A 21879-nucleotide genomic window follows, 5' to 3' on the forward strand; every position below is an offset into this window, starting at 1 on the left:
TAAAATATTTAAAATATTATTATTTTATATTATATATATATTAATACATTTTAATCCTTCAACCAAAAACAAAAGAAAAAATTTCTTCAAAATCATCAATAATTTGAAGCAGATTTTTTTTTTTAAAAGAATAAATCAAACAAATATTTTACTGAGATAAAACCCAAAAAAATCCTAACATAAAACAAACTACAAGTAGTCCCTCTAGTTTGTTTCCTTTTTTATGGCTGGACAACTAACTCTTGCCACAAATTGAAAACGACGGATATAAAGAAAAGAGAGATTAAGGGTTACAACGATAAGGAATAAAGTTTAATGAAGACACCCACTACTTGTTTCTTTCCCCTCTTCGTGTATACAAACCATAATCACATACCCACTAATTCTTTCTCTTTCTCTTTCTATGAATATATATACATACCCTAGAAAAAGATTGTAGCTTTTTCTGTAAGTATTTCAATCTTACTTCCAGAAATATGCATCTTTGTGTATAACAGCATATCAAGCTTTTGGCCATTGTGTGAGCTCATATTTGACAAATTAGGTTTTTTTTTTTTCTTTCAGGAAGAGAGAGAGTGAGAGATGGTGAGGGGGAAAGTGCAGATGAAGAGGATAGAAAATGTAACGAACAGACAGGTGACCTTTACAAAGCGGCGAAACGGCATACTTAAGAAGGCTTATGAACTTTCCGTTCTCTGTGATGCCGATATCGCTCTTATAATCTTCTCCCAGAAAGGGAAACTCTACGACTTCTCAAGCTCCAAGTATGTTGTTTATCATCATTAGATCTGAAGCTTAATTAGATTCTCTCTAAAATCAGTTTAATTTTGCTGCAAAATATGATTACTTATTTATTTTAATACCTTATTTGACATAAACGCATACATGACTTGTTTTGAATAGATTATATAGATCCGATAGTTAAACATGAACAGTCTCTTTAGTACATGAGAGATATTTTTATTTATTTATTTATTTTGTTTTAAGAATAAACACTGCTCAGACAAACTGACATTTTTAAGATAAACTGTTCAGACTTGTCTGAGGATGATGATGATCAGATTCTTAATTATAAATCAACCAGAGTAAACATCTAAACATTACAGGCTTTAATTAATTGATTATGGGTTATCTGTAAATTGTAATCCAAAACTTGAATCGACTGCAAGTCTGCAAGGTGGTTGAAATTTCAAAATTATTAATGCTTAAATCTTATGTATCTTATGAGTTTGAGTATTACAATTAATTTAATTAGAATTTGTTTTGGAATTTCTAAATAGTAAAATCTATAAGCATGGTTTGGTTTGGATTATTTAAATAACCTAATTTATTTAAACAACTTTCCTTCTCATCAATCACATAAATACTAAAAATACATTTTTTTTAATTATTATTTATTATTTTATTATTATATATTAATATCTTTAAGTAATTTTACCAAAAATATTATCACAATTTTAAAATGATCCCAATCATTATTTATTTTTCCTCTTGTTTATTATAATAATCAATCCTAATGAGGTCAAAGTGTTTGAACTTTGAAATCTAATAATATTTAATAAATGAATTGTGTGAGAGATGCTCATAAAAATGAGTTCATAAATAATTAACAATATTGAAATTAGTATCTTTCACTTCTCAACAATATATTACAAGTGAACCATGAGAATATGAGAGGGAGTAGATTACTAAAACTTGATTATTGTGTAACATTTTAATTAATGTCTAAGTTAATTGATTATTTTCACAATTTCAATCTCAATTCACTGAGTAGTGCATTACATTTTAATGTCGATGTTTAATATTTTGTACGTAATTAGATTAACTTAACTTAACTGATCATTATTTTAATTTTCCTTTTTCACAAAAAGAGCACTGCCTTGATATGCTTCCCTAAATCGAAATGAAAACTTTCTCAATTTACAAAAATATTTGACAAAGTATAAAATTATACTAGGGACAATTACTTGGTGTTGAGTTGGTTGTAAAGTCATCCTGATCTTTACCATCATTTACATTTATTTTATTTTTTTTGCAAATTTTGATATGTTTGGTGATCAGAGAATTACTATTTGATTGTGTATAGATATGTGTAAAGAACTTCCTTCTTTCGCTAGTAAATAAAAAAAAAGTCAATATCAATAAGCTAAGTAAGAGCATCTTGCTTTTGTTGGTAGAAATTGAAGAGCTTGTTTTTCCCCTCTCTCTATGTGTTCCGGTGGAAACCACTAGTAACCTCACTACATGGTTTATCCATAGTCCTAATGTTTAGAGCGAATTGGTCCTTAATCCTTTTCGGGTTATTCAACCGGTGAGAGCTCGCAAAGATTTTATGGGATTGAGATTCATTCAAGGGTAGAACCCCTTAAAATTCCACCTAATCCCCGTGTTATCATATATAATAATATATTTGTAAGATACTCTATATCACAAATAACACCACATATGAACGAGACACTTAGTATTTCGAACCGGTCACAAACATTGAGTCAACAAATAAAGTAATTTTCCCACAACCCCAAGCTAAGATAGGAGCTAGAAATTTGAAATGGACTATTCTTGAAGCTTATGTTGTGGTTAATTTGGGAATCTTGGAAGTTCTTGGTCGAGTTGTGAATGAGGTGTTATCGATTAAAATGTTGAAATGAAATTTTCTAGATGAGTTGTCATTCCGACGAAATTTACTTCGTTGGTGGAATTAGAGAGATAGGTGTGGAGATACTCCCCTCGAGTCAGGTTTACTTCGTTGGTGGAATTAGAGAGATAGGTGTGGAGATACTCCCCTCGAGTCAGGTTAAGGTTTGGGATGCCCTAACTTTGGAATCATCTGCTGTTGAGCAAGCGAACGTGTATGACGACTCTCTACTAGCTTTAGAGTCCACAAAAAAGGAGTGTATTGATATTGTATGGGTATGGAATAATTAATTCTCACTAAGGTTTTAAGAGGAGTGACCAAGACGAAGAATAATAAATTCAATAGATGTGAATTATAATGCTAACAAAATGGGAAAGATAATCTTAGCAATAAAAGAGATATTTTTAATTCAGAATGTTAACACAACTTTATGTTACAATATTTATTGAGAATCAAACCATGACATTTAAGTTGTTTTGCTACTATGCCTCGTGTATACGAGATGATTAGATATCGGGTTTAAGTTGGAAATGTCTTGAATGTGAGTTGTTTTGCTAAACTCATGCATAGGAAATGTCGGCCACTGATGTAATATTTTTACCACCACACCCTCTTATGTTGATAAATAAATTAATTTACAACCCACAATACTAGATGTGACGATATTGTTGCTTTATTTAAGCAGCTTGTTGATGAAACTCATGTTTTGAAGATGGTTATATATATATATAAATATTAATTGTTGCAGTATAGAGAAGACGATAAAGAAATACAAGGAATACAGGAAGGATCAGAAGCATGATGAAACCAACAGACCCAACATGGATCACCACCATATTCAGGTTTGAATTAGCGGCGCAATTTTTATCATTTCTCAAAACATTCCTTCCAAATTTTGATTGTTTTGATGATTATTGCATGCAGCTTCTGAAATCTGAATCAGCACGAATGGCTGGAATGATCCAGTTTCTGGAATCCTCTCAACGGTAATTAATTAGAAGCGCCCTCGTGAACATATATAAAACATAAACTAAAATTTTCAAAACATTTTAGGAAATTTCTGGGACAAAGTATTGATTCATGTTCGCTTGACGAATTGAAAGAAATGGATACCCAAGTGAACCGAAGCTTACAGAACATTCGTACAAGAAAGGTATATATATATATATATATATTACAACCTAGCTAATTTAATTCATTAATTAAATCATGAAAACTGATGATAATGACTTTATATATAATAATGCAGGAACAACTGTTCAAAGAACAGGTAGAGCAGCTAAAGAAAAAGGTAATAAATATCATATGCATGAATATTTTGGATAATTTTGTTGTAAATATATATCATCATCATTCATTAATTAATTAATTTATTAATTGTTACAAATTAAAGCAGGAGAGGGAATTGTTGGAAGAAAATGCAAGATTATGTCTAAAGGTAATGAATGCAGAATGATTAATTAATTAATTTAACTACAAGTGAGAAATGCAGTTTTGTAATTTGTTGGCTGTGTTAATGTTTAATAGTGTGGGAAGAAGCCATGGAAGAAAATAGAGAAGGAAACAACAGCAAGTGATCATGACATGAGTGGCCAAACTTCAGAGGTCATGACTGAACTCTGCCTCCTCACTCGTGCCTCATCACCCTAAATCATCATCATCATATTATTATAGATAATGGATTATCATAATTTCATAAATAAGTTGTTTTATGACAGACTTTTTCATTTATTATAATAAGTAATTGGACTGATTAACACATTTTATCCCTCACATAATTGGTCAGAAATTATTGAACAACTAAAGTTAGAATCCTTATCTATAAATTTATTGTTCATGTCTCTTATCTTAATATTCTATGTCCATAATTCAATATAAATTATAGTTACGAAAACATGTCACATGTTGTGAAAAACGGTTCATGAAGGCGTTTTCAAATCTTCGTTTGATCTTGGATCTCTTAGTTTTGGATCTTTGATTAAACTATCTAGCTGGAATGTCTGAGGTGGGGTTTAGATCTTCCAACCCTTTATCGAAATCTTGAGAATGAACAAACCTCTACCAATTTGTATGATGAGATTAACATAATAACTAGGTTTTCTATATGAGTTGGGATCTATAGAGCTAGGTTTTCTATGGGATGAATATATATAGCTAGATTTATGGTTGGGATATATCTCTAATATATTCAAGACTATGCAAATATATGTTCATATTATAGATGTTTTAAAAAGTTCATAATTTTTCTACTTTAATAGAACATTTTAATTGGACTTGATCAACTTTATTATGATATTAATCAATATATAATTACTAACAAATAATTTATACATGAACATGTGCAGTTATTATTCATTTTAAATAGGAGAGGGTGGATAGGGAGAAGAAATATGGTTGCCCTAGCCTATAAATAAAGAAGAACCCTAGCTAAAGAAGTGAATTTCCATTTCCATCTTTGAGTGTATATGAGAGGAGAGATGGAGTTGAGGACTTCCATTTTGAGAAAAAACCAGAAGAGGTACGTAGTACCCAATTGTTTGTGGACTATCTTCTTCGTCTAACTCGAGCAAAAACGTTTTTATTGTGGAAAATAAATTAATAAGTTAAAAAAAGTTTTCAAACCCTAAACCCAATTCAAAATCCACCAAACTCCAATTTAAACCAACCCAATATATCTTCCCAAAAAACAATGGAGTGAGAGGAAATATATATATATGCTGGTTAATGAATTGGTTAATATGAGTTGTTTGATTGATTATGAATATTTGGTGAAAATTATATATTGTTCAACAGATTGATCATTCTTCCTTATAAGCTTTTTGATCTTGTATGATTAGGGCTAGTTAGTTGTGACAGTTGTGACAAGTCATTGATAAGTCTGAATTGGCCTAAATTAGCTTAATTTGTATAATAATAAGTATTAATTTACCACATTGATGACTATGCTTGGTGTAATTTTGGTGATGAATATTATTTAGTTTGGAAAATCAGAAAATATATATGAATTTGATGAACTAAGATTTGTCTTCATCCTGGACAAATGGCCTGGGGTAAAAGTAAGCATCAATATTAATGTACAGACACAATAAAGAAAAAAAAACTCAAAAATTCATTCCTATACAAAAATATAATAAAAGTAACAAAGAAAAAAGAGAATGGGTGGGTGAGTTGTGCGGTTGAATATTAAATATCCCGTCCGGTATATATCAATTTCAATAAAAAAATAAAACTATTACGAAGAATGTATTAACTTGAGAATTATGATGGTAAAAGTAACAATTAACTTACGGACGGGTATATATTCTGGACAAGATATTTGAAATTATGGTTTCGTCAAATATATTTAATCACTTAATTATATTCACGCAAATAAATGATACGATTAATTAGAGCCTAATGAAAGTATTTTAAAACACTTTTGACCCTATCACCCACTTTTCTACCACGGAAAGAGCCAATAATTAATTATCAGAATAGACATCCACTTCAATTCAATATGTTAAACCACTTGGAGCTCGAATTAATGTCCTATTTGAAGGAGCCCATGAAGTGATAGAAGTTGGCTCCAAAATAGTTTGTGTCCTTTCTTCCTATACAATTTTTTTTATTATTAATAATAAATATTATTTAGCATGCAAATAAGGGGAGGAAAATGGAGGGGACCTTCCTATTAAACATGGCCTTATTCAGCATACATACATACCAAACGGCTATCTATATATATATATTATTAATCCAATCATTAAACAATACTGTCAATCGTACAATCCACCTTTTATTTTAAATTTAATCATTACAAAACCATTCAATTATTTTAAATAAATTATATACAAGTATATTAATTTGTTAATTTAAATAAGTAGTTCATTATTTGTGAACAATAAAAACATTGAAATTTCTACTTCTTTAGCTCAATGTGCCTGTACTCTATACATTCTGTCTTTTACTTCCTAAATATAATATGAAGAAGATATTTTAATGTTTGAAATTTTGAAAAAAAATGGAAAAAGACAAGACTGTTCATTACAGTCCAATTATATTTTATAGCTAGATCAGGTCATAGGGCATTAGGGCTCCTTTGGATTTTTACTCATTTGTCAAATTTTCATGATTGATTTAATTTGTCAATGTTAACTGATTATTGGCATAAGATAACAAAAATTCGGAGGTCAAACCTTCTACTAATTAATTAATTAATTAATTAAACCCATTTCCTTGGAGATGAATAACTTTCTCATAACCATCCCCAAAAATTACATCAAGTTTTTTTTTATTCAAAATTCAACCATCTTGTCGTATTTCATTCAAAATTCAACCATCTTGTCGTATTTCATTTCGATCATTAAACCATTCAATTCGGGACTAAAATATTAAAATATTCTTACTTTCTTTTTTATAAATTTTAAATATAAAAAACTTTATAATCAACCAAATAAAAACTAAAAAAATAGTTTTCATCAAACAATCTTTTTAAATACCCTCAATAACCAACATCAAATAAGCTGATAATTGTTCAAACCATCCTAGCCCAAACACTCACATTGAAACAAGTCTAAAGCTCAATTTTATTTTATTTTTGCAAAAAGAAAAGTTAAGCCAAAATTGACGAAGACTTTGACTCTAAATATTTGGTCAAAGATTGGCCGATTAATTTCTAGAATTTATGTTGTCACTGTTGTATGAGTGTTTATATTTGACTATTGTAAGTTCTTCATGTTCTTAGTTAGTTATAAATGATTAAAAAAAATGTAATTTACAAATCTAAGTAGTTAGTTATTTTAAAATAAAATATTTAAATTTCCAAATAAAATGTTGGGGATATTTAGCTGAAAACCCTAAATTGAACCTATATGCAATCACACCCCTACATATGGGGATACAAAATGCCAACTCCCTACCGTAAATAAATAAAAAATAAATTGAATAAATATGTAGTATATAATCAATAAATAGCCACCTAATGCCCTAATTTCCAGTTTGAAAAAGTATAATGTATTTGTATTTTGAAAATTATGCCAGTGATTCATGAGTTAAGTTATGTTATCAAATCTTATTTATATTATTTGTATTTATTTATATAAATTAAAATATGTATAGATGTTATTGATATATATTTAATTTATTTTAATAAATTTGTTAATGGATCAAACTAATTAAACTAACAAAAATAAATTTTCTAATCATTCAAATCAAAAATTTAGTAAACCGACGTCAACTATTTGAATATGTATTTCGGTTAATAAATTTAGTAAATGTATGAAAGAGGCCATTAATTGACTTATCTTCTGATGAGTCCAACTCCAGCCATATAAATGTTGAGAAACTCTGGGCCGGGTAACACTATTTTATGCCCATTTGCTACCAAGTAGATGTGGGTCCAACGAAAAATTATATATTATCTACGCATTGTATAATGTTTTTAATTTTAAAATCGGTCTTATTAGTTAATTATTTAATTGGAAAATATCTATTTTCGAACAACTATCAACTTTCACGTAAATTCAAATCAGATGTAAAAGCCTACAAACAAACATTAAAAAAAATGTTTGTTGAATATGGGAAAGTGTTTAATTATTTGATAAAAAAAAATGTTTGTTGAATATGGGAAAGTGTTTAATTATTTGATCAAATTTGAATTCATTGAATTTAAATTTTGATGGAGAGGCCATTGACGAGGACGACGAGTGAGAGGATGGTTCGGATGGTAGTATGTTTCACAACTAGGCTGAATGTTTCAAGATAGTCAATTCTTTCTCGTTGATGAAATCCTTTTACATTTAAACGAGCATTATGACGTTCAATGGAACCATTAGCTCTTTGTTTAATTTTGAAAAATCATCTGCAACCCACAATATTCTGCGAGGATCGAGGAATAAGAGACCACGTCTTATTTTGAATAAGAGCATTAAACTCATTTGTCATTACAGAACGCCATTGAGTATCTTTATTGGTAATGGAGAAACATGTGGATGGAGAGGTGGAGATGATGGAAATATTGGCGTTGTGAAGGGTACGAGTTTTGGTACGTGTGATCATATGATGAGACGAAAGTATAATGGTGGAAAGTGTTAGAAATCTTGTCTTGAAAAATTACAGAAATATATATATATAAACGATGTTACAAACAAATTAAATAAATACAATGTTACAAAGAACGAAATCACCAGATAAAATGTTGATTCGAGGCATGTGCTTAGCACATTTCCCTTAAAACAGTTCCATCGTCTCCCGTTTGTGCTGGAGCTTATCGCGGATGGCTGTCTCCCAGGGTACAACGAATCCTGTAGTGATTCTGCACTAAAATCACTACTCATCGAACTTGATCAGCGTACCTGAACTATCACCGGGTTTCAACGGAAATATCGAGCAAAGAACTCGAAGAACATTCACAAAACAAGAAGAGGGCTTTTGGAATTCTAGAGTGAGAAAAATATAAGATGATTGAATGATGTGAAATGAATAATGAATGGGTATATATTGTTGAGAATTAAACCTTCAAATAAAACCATCCAAACGTTTATTAGCAATAAATATTGCTCATTCATTTGTTAATTAGTCCATAACTAATTAACATCGTTGCCTATACGTTAATTTGTTGAAATACAATGTTAGACATTCAATCCTAGCAAATTGAAGAGTCTAAACGTTAGTCAATTGATAGGCAATTAAAGTTAAATGTTTATCATAACATTATACTTTAATTTTCTAATTAGGCATTAAATATTAATTAAATAATTAATATTTAATTGTAGTTTGGATTAAATTCACCGTTAATTCACGTTTGAATTTGTGTGAATTTTATTTGATTTTATTTATTCACAATCTTATTTCCATTTATTAATGGAATTAGCTTAATTCCAACAATCCCCCACATTAATGGAAATTGAAAGATTAACCCGGTGAAAGGTTCAACAGTTGAATTCTACATAGGATAGGTAGGTGTAACCTTTGAACCTTCCCTTGTGAAAGCATATAACTTTACTAGCTGATTAGTAGACTCGATGTCCTTGAACTATTCTGCCTTTTGTGTAAACGATTACACACTTTCACATAGAATTCTCCCTGATACATGTCAAGCTCTCATGGTTGTGTCCGTTTTGGCCATGGAACACGCGCCTGGTTCTGTGAGAGGGTCTAGAATTGAGCCGTGCAATTCTTTAAAGCGGCCCCACTTCTCCCTCACATAGGTGATCTCTTTGTTCACAAAGAATCATTAAAAGCGATATGCTTATCCTCGTCAAAATATATATTGTTTCATTATAGGATTAATCCTCAACAATAACTTTCCAAGTCAGTACAATTAGGTTGTCCCATTGAACCTAGTTCTTGGGATCTCCAGTCTGCATAGGTTGGGTTTTCCTTCATACCAACTTATAGTAGGCTAATGTCTCAAAAGACTCCAAACTATCTCTCTATTCAATAATCTGATTAGTGGATCCACAATGTTATCTTTGACTTACATAGTCAAATTTGATAACTCCATTAGAGAGTATAGTCTAATGACATTATGTCTAAGACGTGTATGTCTAGACTTGTCACTAACTCTAAGCTTGTCCAATTTCTAATTACTATCACAATAATTAGAAATTTATGTTGGTACATTCTTAGTTAACCTTGGAACATCTTCTAATAAGAAGCATAGTCATTCGTACATGCTTATCATTTAATTTTTTTTATGAAAACATTGTTTACTTGGCTAACTAGTAGACAAAATGTCTTTGAACTATTCTGCCTTCGTGTAAACGATTATATATTTTACATAAAAATATTTTATTTTTCGACATAAGTTAAAAATATAGATTATAACGTTTAATTTATCCATCATAAGTTTCTTAGAAGATTTCCATACGTAGATTGCACTTCTAAGTATAAACATATTCACTTTAAGACGTAAAGTCTTTCATTTAATAATATCAATATATCATTTGATAACAATATGATATTTCGTGTAGTGCAATTCAAATCTTTAATGGATTTAATCATTTTTATCGTAATTTTCAACGATAAAAATATCGTACAAAAGACACGTAATGAAATAATTTTCATTGTCTTCATGATATATATAATTATCACATCACTTTTTAATAAAAGTATGATCAAATTTTCATATCATTATTATAAAATTTGTTATAAGTCATATCATGACTTTATAAACTTTCTTTTTCATTTATTTCATAAAATCATTTTGAAGACATTGGTTCTTCAAAGTTTTATGAAAATAATGTCAAAATATGACACGTTTCTTGATTTCAAAATCCTCAAATCTAAAATATCGATTTGAACACCAACTCAGCAAATATAAACAAGACATTTTCTTGTTATTTTCTTTCTTTTTGTAAAGTTGTGCAACTTTATCTTTTATAGAGAACATATTTCTCTAACAATAAATTATCTTTTTATTTATCATAATATACACAATTATTTTTGTGTTATAATCAATAAAAATATTTGCCCCCATATTCGTGTTGGTACCATTTTTTTAAATCACACACTTATATGATTTAAATCAATGATTTTCTAATCAAGAAATTGTCACACAATTTTTTTTACAAATTTCTTTTGTTATACTTATCATACATTGAATAAGATAACTATATTATAAATATTTAATTGAATAAATCATAATTTCTATACAAGAGATTAGAATGTTTATTCATTTATAAATCATTCTTCACATAATCTCTACATAAGAAATAAAAAATATTTAATAAATTAAAATATTTATTTCAACACTTAATTTCTATAAAAGAAATTAAAATATTTAATCAAATAAATATTCACCATATCACATGATTTCTACAAAAGAAATCATAATGTTTCAAGCACCTTTGACCGAAGTCGCTTAAACATTTATTTCTGGTTGCACGTTTGCATCCCGTAATATCGGCACGTTTGCCATATTATTCTCAAATTAAACAAGACTTTCCTTGTAATTATTTGATTTCAAAATTATCAAATTAAGTAAGTCTTTATGATACAATTAAACAATGTATATCAAATATATTATATTATACCAATTTTAATATATCCATATATATATATATATATATGATATTATATATTATTGATTCTTTAATTTTAGTCACCACGACAAAAACAAATATATATATATATAGTCAATAACTTAGAAACATAATCAAATAAATAATATGTCATATATTATTTAAACAAATATATATAAACTTTCATATATATAAAAATACATTTATAAAATACATAATAATTAATAGAATGTTGACCGTTTAACTTTAATCAAATATAAAACTAACTAATTATAAGTATTCATGTCATCAATTATTTGTTTCTTAATTAATTAGATGACCTTTAACATTCTATAACAAATATTTGTCAACCAAAAAATACATAGTGTTGTGACAAAATTCAAAATTATCTATTAAAATAAAATAGATTAAAAATAAATCTTTATTTATATATGTATATAAATTTTTAGATAATCATACTTATTATGAATGAACATGAATCATATTATTATTAGCTAATATGCATGATATATATAAATAATCACTTAGCAATATAATCAAATAAAACATAACTACAAACGTACCTCATGTCTTAATCGAAGTAATTACATTATCGTGTTATGAACGATAATCCACGTGAAACGACAATGCTCAAAACAAATCTAGGTGGATCATTCTCACCGAGATAATTTTTGCGAAAATATTTCGACTTACATAATTGTCTCTTTCAATGTATGATTAGAATAAGTTCTAACACAAACAACTTATTTAATCTTAAGAAATTAAAATTTCTATACTCAATTTATTTCATAATTTCTACATAAGAAATTATAATGATTTCAACATTCATAATTAATGTCATTTAGACAAATCATATTTTTTTTTATAAGAAATCATTATGAACACATTAATCTCATAACTTTTACACAAGAAAATTATAATGATTTTCATATCAAGACTCAGTCTGAATTTTATAAACAAATCATTAACTAGACCATTCATCTCCAACATCAATGGATAGAGTCATTTTAAGGAGTCTGATTTCTACCAAGAAATCATTAGAAATCATTGACTATTCATTCATCTCATAATTTCTACAAGAAATTGGAATGGTTTCAACATCAATACCTTTAACAAGTCTGATTTCTACAAAGAAATCATTGACTATCCCATTCATCTCATAATTTCTAAACAAGAAATTTGAATGGTTTCAATATCAATGACGACTAAAGTCATTTTAGCTAGTCCGATTTCTATAAAGAAAGCATTGACTACCCCCATTCAACTCATAATTTCTACACAAAAAATTGGAATGGTTTTTAACATCAATGACCAATGTCATTTTAACAAATCTGATTTCTACAAAAGAAATCATCTCATCAGCTGGATTCGAACACATGACCTTTTTTCCTCCACGCATCATTACGTCTAAACTTTAAACCACTGCGCCAATGCACCCTTTCAATGTTATATTATTGTTTACGACCTTTTGTCTTCTTTTTAGAGAAACTTAATTTTCTCTTCTTTTTGACTTAAACTCTGTCAAACAATGAATATATACACATTTAAAACCATAACTTATTACCATAATAAAATGTAATATATAAAACAATGTATAAATAAAGATATCATCACTCTTTATTTAATAAATCATCCTACCATATTCTTATTAATTATATTGTTTAATTAAAAAGAAGGTATATATTATAATTAATTATTTTAAAACTGAAACCATATGTTTCAATTATAATTAATTTTAACACCATAAATTTTATAAAAATTGAAAGCTAACATATTAGTTACTTTCTTATTTTCATTCATTATTATTAATAATTTTAATAACCAAACAAATCTTTAAATAAGACTAGAACAAATTAAATCATTGTGTTCTAATTTATTTTCTATATAACATTTGTATAATGAATATACAAATTAATGTTTCTTGAGAAAATTTTCATATCAAAATATATTAGCTTATAAAACTAAGCTTTAACAGCATAAAAACATATATGTTAATAATCAAACATATTTATATGCAATAAAGACTTATCTTTATTTGTTGATTTCTTAAGATGAATCTTTTCCATTTTTTTCGAAATGAACATCATCTCTTCCGCAACACCGCGACTCGTATTTCTGAAACATCAAAGACAAAAAATATATTCGATGGTGCAAGCTCTTAAATAGCTTAGCACAAAGAAACTGTTTTAAGATTGTTAGAAATCTTGTCTTGAAAAATTACAGAAATATATATATAAACGATGTTACAAACAAATTAAATAAATACAATGTTACAAAAAACGAAATCACCAGATAAAATGTTGATTCGAGGCATGTGCTTAGCACATTTCCCTTAAAACAGTTCCATCGTCTCCCGTTTGTGCTGGAGCTTATCGCGGATGGCTGTCTCCCAGGGTACAACGAATCCTGTAGTGATTCTGCACTAAAATCACTACTCATCGAACTTGATCAGCGTACCTGAACTATCACCGGGTTTCAACGGAAATATCGAGCAAAGAACTCGAAGAACATTCACAAAACAAGAAGAGGGCTTTTGGAATTCTAGAGTGAGAAAAATATAAGATGATTGAATGATGTGAAATGAATAATGAATGGGTATATATTGTTGAGAATTAAACCTTCAAATAAAACCATCCAAACGTTTATTAGCAATAAATATTGCTCATTCATTTGTTAATTAGTCCATAACTAATTAACATCGTTGCCTATACATTAATTTGTTGAAATACAATGTTAGACATTCAATCCTAGCAAATTGAAGAGTCTAAACGTTAGCCAATTGATAGGCAATTAAAGTTAAATGTTTATCATAACATTATACTTTAATTTTCTAATTAGGCATTAAATATTAATTAAATAATTAATATTTAATTGTAGTTTGGATTAAATTCACCGTTAATTCACGTTTGAATTTGTGTGAATTTTATTTGATTTTATTTATTCACAATCTTATTTCCATTTATTAATGGAATTAGCTTAATTCCAACAGAAAGTCCACGTATGGAGTAGGAGGATTGATTGAAGATGAGTTGGTTGTTGATAATGGTCGATAGGAGTTTGATGTTGGCGAGTTGGTTGGTGATGAACGTGGTAGGAAAGGAAAATGCAGTATTTGAGAGATTGATGATGTAGAAAGATTGGTAGATTCTGATAATGTACTTTAAAATAAAAATGTTTGTTCATCAAAAGTGACGTGACGATAGATATATATTAACTGGAAGGAAGGTGTAGAAAACAATAGCCTTTGTGATTTGGACTGTAGCCAAGAAAAATATATTTTAGAGTTCGGAGATCAATTTTGTAAGAGTTATATGATCGAGTGAGTGGAAAGCAAGAGCATCCAAATTTTTTGAGAATTAGAGAGAATGATTAAAAAAATTCAAAGGGAGATTGACGAGGCTTACCATTTAAAGGAAGACGATTGATTAGATACCTACTTATCAAAAATGCATCATCCCAATAAGATAGGGGCATAGAAGTATGAGCAAGAAGAGTGAGACTCATTTATGTAAGGTGGTGAATCTTGCGTTCAACAACACCATTTTGTTCACTTATATGAGGGCATGATAAACGGTGTTGGATGCCATGAGTTTCAAGATAAGATTACAGACTCTTATATTCTTCTCCACAATCAGATTGTAGAGCTTTGATATATAGATGTTTTGAATTGATTTTCAACAAGTGTCTTAAATTTTATAAAAGTTGGCAAGAAATTAGATTTTTTATAGATAAGATATAGTCAAGTAAGTGGTTGTAGTCATCGATAAAATGGACAAAATATTGAAAATCGTTAGTAGAGAAAAGAGAAACAGGACCCCAAACATCATATTGTATTAATTCTAATGGAGACTTACAACAAGATTGAGAAATAGAAAAATAAATTTTGTGTGTTTTTCCATATTAACAAGATTCACAAAAACTTAATTTCTTGTTGTCAATAATAGGTAAATGAAAAGAAGACATAATAAAGGTTGATGTTGATGATGAAGGGTATCAAAGACGATGATGCCAATAGTTGTTAGATGAACGAGTTCCAATAAGAGCTTGATGAGGGGGCGGACGGTTGACGTTGAGTTTAGGCGATATAGCTCACTTTTAAGTGTGCCGTGAAGGAGTTCCCTCTTCGTGACCTATTTCTTGACAAAACAATAATTTTAATAAAATTCAAAAATGATATTATTATCGACATAAAATTTTAAACACTTAGAAGATTTTTTGTGATTAATGGAACGTGTAATATATTACGTAGATGAAGGTTTTTATTGGAACATGGAATGAATGATTGACCAATATTAGAAATAGGAAGAGGGTTATCGTCGCCCATTTTTATAGTTTATGTACCATTATAAAGAGTTGAAATGTCAAGGTTGTCAAGATTCGTTGTGAGATGGTCTGTAGCACCAGAGTTGGGATACAGGGCTGAGTCATAAACAAAAGAAGGTGTAGCCATCATAATGGAGTATGTCGTTGAATTTTAGTTTTGACGACGTCAGCAAGTTTCAATCAAATGACCTGTAGAGTTGCAAATCTTACAAAACAAACCCGATCAACAAACATTACCCGCGTGACCAAAACAATCACACAATTGACATTGTATTTTATTTCTATTGTGCCCATAAGGCCCGCGACCCAATAGAAGGCCCAGTAGTAGAAGAACACCTTAACCCGATAGTAGAAGCTCGATCGGAGTGTGAAAATTTTGATGAACTTGAAGGCTCATTTATTTGATATCTATTAGAACTATGTGAGCTCAATCTATTGACAATTTCATTTTTTGCACTATAATCACTCGGAGAGGAGATCGAACATCGCGATCGTTGGAAGTGGGATGGTTTCGAAATCCCTCTCGATCCAAATACAAGATTAACGGTTGGAGAGTTAGAACGGAGTGATTCAAGGCGAATCTTATGTGTAAGAAGCATTCCTTATAGATCTTTGATGGCGATGGGGTCTGTACAAGTGGTTACCGCTGCAGTGAGAGATTTTTTTTCAGGACGGAGTCTTCCCAAAGTATAAAGGATAAAATCTTGTTGAGATATGTTTTACCCAGCACCAACGAGACTATAAATGATTGATTTTATAACCAGTGACCTATTTATTTTAATCCAATTAATTTTATAACCACGTGTATTAATAATAAAAAATCTATAAAAATGTCAATCCTCTAATCGGTTCTCAAATTCACACCGAAACTCATATTTATATTGAATTTTTTATTTCAACCAACCCCAAATTTATACCTAAAATAAGTTTTTCATAAAACTTTCTCTGAATAAAGCGCATATTTGCGTTTACAATTTACTTTATTCACTAACATATTTTTTTAATATTAAATTGTTACTCAAACTATTAACTATGTTAATTTCTTATATTTAACTTTTTTTTTATATAATTTGTTTGTGTTTAATTTATTTATATGTTTAACTTTTTATGTGTAATTTTTGTTTTTATTTTTAAGAACGTTTGTTTTGACATAATTTTTTTTACTAGTGTGGTGTATTGTCATTGCTGAATTTAATTTTCTTTTCTTTTTTTATGTAATTTGTATTTATATAATGATATTTAATTAATTTTTTTATTTGTATAAATTAATTATTAAATTATAATTAATTTTATCATAAAAAAATTTCATGAGTATGGGTTTTAAAAAATATTTTCGTTCAATTTTTAAAATCGAATATTAAAATACTTTAAAAAATAATTTTAAATGAAACCACTCATTCCGATAACCGAGTAGTCACAAAAAGTTTGTTGGAAGCATATCAGAAAATCAACTATACACTTAAAAAAAATATGATGAGAAGCAAGTTTGTAAGGTAAATCTACATCTTTTGAGTGCAAATAAAAAAATGATAAATTCATTTATATGATTGAAATTAATTTGGACATATATGATAATATAAGAGTCTAAACTTAGTAATATATGCATTTCAGGGCATTGGTTTTTGAATTTATTTTGGTGTCAATTTTACTGTGTTAGTTTTTTTTGGTTGCAAAGGAATGTTGGGACATATAATTTATTTATTATTTAATCAAATAAAAATATAATCAATTGAATTGAATTTAAAAAATGAATGTGAGGTGATAAACAGTAATTTTGGATTATTTAAATAATTTTAAATTTTAAATATTATTCCACTTACCTTCACTCATTAAATCAATTAATTAATTAATTAATTAATTAATTAATTAAAATACAAATATATTCTCTCATTTAAATTATTATTTTTTATTTTATTTATATATTAATATATTTTAAGTTTTGTTTTTTTTATTAAAACAAACGTTCTTACATTTTAAAATCATCATCCATTATTAGTTTTTTTTTCTTTTGTAAATTATTTTAATAACTCCAACCTCCAACCGAAGGAGACGTTAAGATCGGTTGGACTAATTAATGATAGTATTTATTAAAAAAGGTTATTAGCGAAAACATGAGATGATGTGATTGATTAATTAATGTTGTTAATATATTAAAACCTCCGGGAACCCATGTGACAATTAGGTACGTCTTCTGATTGGCTGCCTCATTAGGTCCCTCACAATTAAAGATACGATGAGCTGTATCTCATTTTTATTAGCCATTTGTCTCGTCAAAGTACTACGACGATGTGATCCGCAAACCCCACATGTACGATACCTTTCTTTATTATTATTATTATATATGCACGAGTACTCTTGCATTAGCAAAATCTTAATAATGGTAGGTATTTTGATTTGGATAATAGAACTATTTTTTATTTATTATATTACTTAATTTAATAATTAAAATATTAAAATATTATTATTTTAAATTCTTTTTTTATATATATTTATATATTTACTTAAAATCATCAATATTTATTATTATTTTTTTATTATTAAAATATCTCATATCCGAACTCTTATTTTGTGAAAAATATTGTTACTTTATTCATAGGCCTTGTTCGGATTGGGGTTATTGTAATAACCTAGAAGGGAAAAATGAGTAATGATTGGTGATGATTTTGAGGAGGTGAGAATATTTTTGGTAAAATTACTTAAAGGTTAAAGGGTATTGATATATAATAATAAAATAATAAATAGTAATTTAAAATAAAAAATATTTTAGTATTTTGGGTAATGAATTGAGTGATATGATTGATGAGAGGGGAAGTGAAAAAATGTTTAAGTGAATTAGGTTATTTAAATAACCCAACCGAACAAGGAACTATTTCCTGTTCTACCCACCTTTCAAACAATTTTTTTCAAACTACCCACCTTTTCATTCACATTCCCAAACTACCCATCTTTCTCTCTCTAAATCATTAATCAACTTTTTAATTACACATCTTTCACATTAAATTCACTAATTACTTTATTTTATAAATACAAATATATATAATTAAAATTAATAATATATATTAAATAAAATATATTACATAAATATTAAAATAACACATATATTTTATTTTTACTTAATTTTATAATTATAATAAATATAATTAAAAAAAAGCATTATAAATTAAATAATACAAATAAATATTATAAACTAAAACAAAATTAATCACCTAACCTTGTAAATATTATATTATATAAATATTAAAATAACACATATATTTTATACTTAAAACAACACATATATTTTATTTCTACTTAATTTTATAAATATAATATATATACTTAAAACTAAACATACTAAATTAAATATCAAAATAAATATTATAAACTAAAATTAAATAAATAACATAAACCTTAAATAAAATAAAATAAACTAAATCTTAAAATATTTATAAAAGTATTAATTTAAAAAAAAATTAAAATAAAATAAATTACAATAAACTTTAAAATATACGTGTTATTTTAATATTTATGTAATATATGTATTATTTTAATATTTATATAATATATATTTTATTTTATTTTAATAAATAATATAATATTTTATTTTAATTTATAATATTTATTTGAATTATATTTATAATGTAATTTTAATTATATATATTAAAAAATATATATATATTTTTATTTATAAAATAAAGTAATTAATGAATTTAATGTAAAAAAATGTGTAGTTAAAATGTTGATTAATGATTTAAAGAGAGAAATGTGGGTAGTTTGAGAATGTGAATGAAAATGTGGGTAATTTGAGAAAAATTGTTTGAAAGGTGGGTAGGACAGGAAATGGTTTCCGAACAAGAACATAGTGATCAAATACGTCATTTTTAACTGTTACATGTCCTAGTCAAATATGTCAGCAATGATTTAATTGATTAATCCTAATATAAGGCCTTGTTTGGTTATGTTTTTTTTTTAAATTAAAAGAGAGAAAAATTAAATAATGGGTGATAATTTTAAGAAGATGAGGATTATTTTTGGTAAAAAAACTTAAATGATATTAATATATAAATAAAATATAAAATAATAATTTAAATTAGAAGGTATTTTAGTATTTTTTTTAATAAAATAAATAATATAATTAATGAGAAATGATTAATTAAAAATTTGAATGGATAAAAATTAATATAAAAACTTTTACCCAACAAGACTTTGGCCTCGTTTGATCTTTGGGTTTTTGGGATAAAACCCAAGTTTTATCCCAAAACCCAACAATTCCATCATTAATCAAATCAACATTTTTATTAATTAAAATACCTATATTACCCTTACTTAAATATTTTATTTTATATTTATAAATATATATATATATATTATTTTATTACATTATAAAATTTATTTTCATATAAATTAAATTAATAAATTTTTTTATTTTAAAAAATTATATTAAATATAAATAAATTTAAAATATAAATAAAATTATAACATTCTATATTATCTTATATACCATTTAAATTTTAAATAGTGTAAATAAATAATTATGTTAGAAAATAAAGTGACATATATTTAAATAAAAATATTTATAACATTAATTTTATGTAAAAAAATTATATTAATTATATTAAATAAAAATAAATATACAATATAAATAAAATTATAATCTATTATTATTTTATGTAATATTTGAATTATAATAGTAGTTATTTATAAGTATTTATAAAAAAATTATTTATATATTAATAAAAGTTAATATTTATATTTATATATATATATATTTTTTTATATTTTTTTTTTTTTTTTTATAATTTTATTTTATATATATATATATATATATATATATATATATATATATATATATATATATATATATATATATATATATATATATATAGGGAGAGGAAGAGAGGGAGAGAGAGGGGAGAGAGGGAGAGAGAGGGAGAGAGGAGAGAGAGGGGAGAGAGAGGGAGAGAGGGAGGGAGGGGTATAATAGGAATAAAATTAAAAAACTTGGTTTTTTATCATTTATTTGGAAAAAACCCAGGATTTATCCAAATAACCCATACATCAAACGAGGCCTTTAAGTATTTCTAATAAATTGTGAAGACTAATAGGGAAAGTAATAAGATGCATGATATGTATTTTAGTTTTTACAATTATACTATTTTTTTAAAAATCATAAAAAATTTAGATTAACTTAATAAATATAAATTTAAAAATCTCTTTATATTACTTAAAATGAGTTTCGGATATGCTGTTTCACCACATATTCCACCATTCCTTCAAAATCTTCTAAAATCATATAGAGTGAATAATTTTTCAAAAGAGAAATTTTTTAATTTAAAGAAGTTTAAAGAAGGGACATGCTAGTGGGAGATCCATCCGACACCTTAAAATGAATTCACAAATTGAATACTAATATTTATTTGAGTAGCTCAACCAACTACATTATGATTAGACATTTAGACAGTTTCTAAGCACTAAATACACGTGAAAATTTTTGAGGCTATTAACAAACAACAACTCATACATTAATTGAAACTATCAATATTGACATTTATAATATTTGACTTCCTTATGACTTTAATGATTTGTTTGATGCAATTTTATAATTTGATATTACTTTAAATAATTTACTATCCAATCAAATACCTATTTATCAATTATATCATTTAAACAATCAACCTAATAATATAAATATTTTTTAGAATAAAAAATAAGTTTTAATATAATATATACGCTCTTTATTGTGTTGTTTACCAAAATAACCAAAATTTCAATTTATACATTACATCATATATATATATATATATATATATATATATATATATATATATATATAAAAGATTATTTTAAAATATACACACTTAGAACTTGTTTGATCTCTTTTTTTTATATAAAAAAAATAGTTTTGTTTTTAGTATTTAAATGATTTATTTACTACAATAT

General features: G+C 26.7%; 1 protein-coding gene across 1 annotated transcript in view; it reads left to right on the top strand.

The window, feature by feature from the left end:
* Window positions 1-535: 535 nt before the first annotated feature.
* Window positions 536-21879, top strand: part of LOC124925186 (MADS-box protein AGL42-like) — a 30630-nt gene continuing 9286 nt past the window's right edge. The window contains exons 1-4 of the mRNA XM_047465156.1: window positions 536-764; window positions 3384-3477; window positions 3560-3621; window positions 3689-3788. Of these exons, the coding sequence (XP_047321112.1) occupies window positions 583-764; window positions 3384-3477; window positions 3560-3621; window positions 3689-3788 (438 nt within the window). The 5' untranslated portion in view covers window positions 536-582. The remainder of the gene's footprint in view (window positions 765-3383; window positions 3478-3559; window positions 3622-3688; window positions 3789-21879) is intronic.

The sequence above is a fragment of the Impatiens glandulifera genome, chromosome 2 (genome assembly GCF_907164915.1).
Source record: "Impatiens glandulifera chromosome 2, dImpGla2.1, whole genome shotgun sequence".
NCBI classification, from domain to species: Eukaryota; Viridiplantae; Streptophyta; class Magnoliopsida; order Ericales; family Balsaminaceae; genus Impatiens; species Impatiens glandulifera.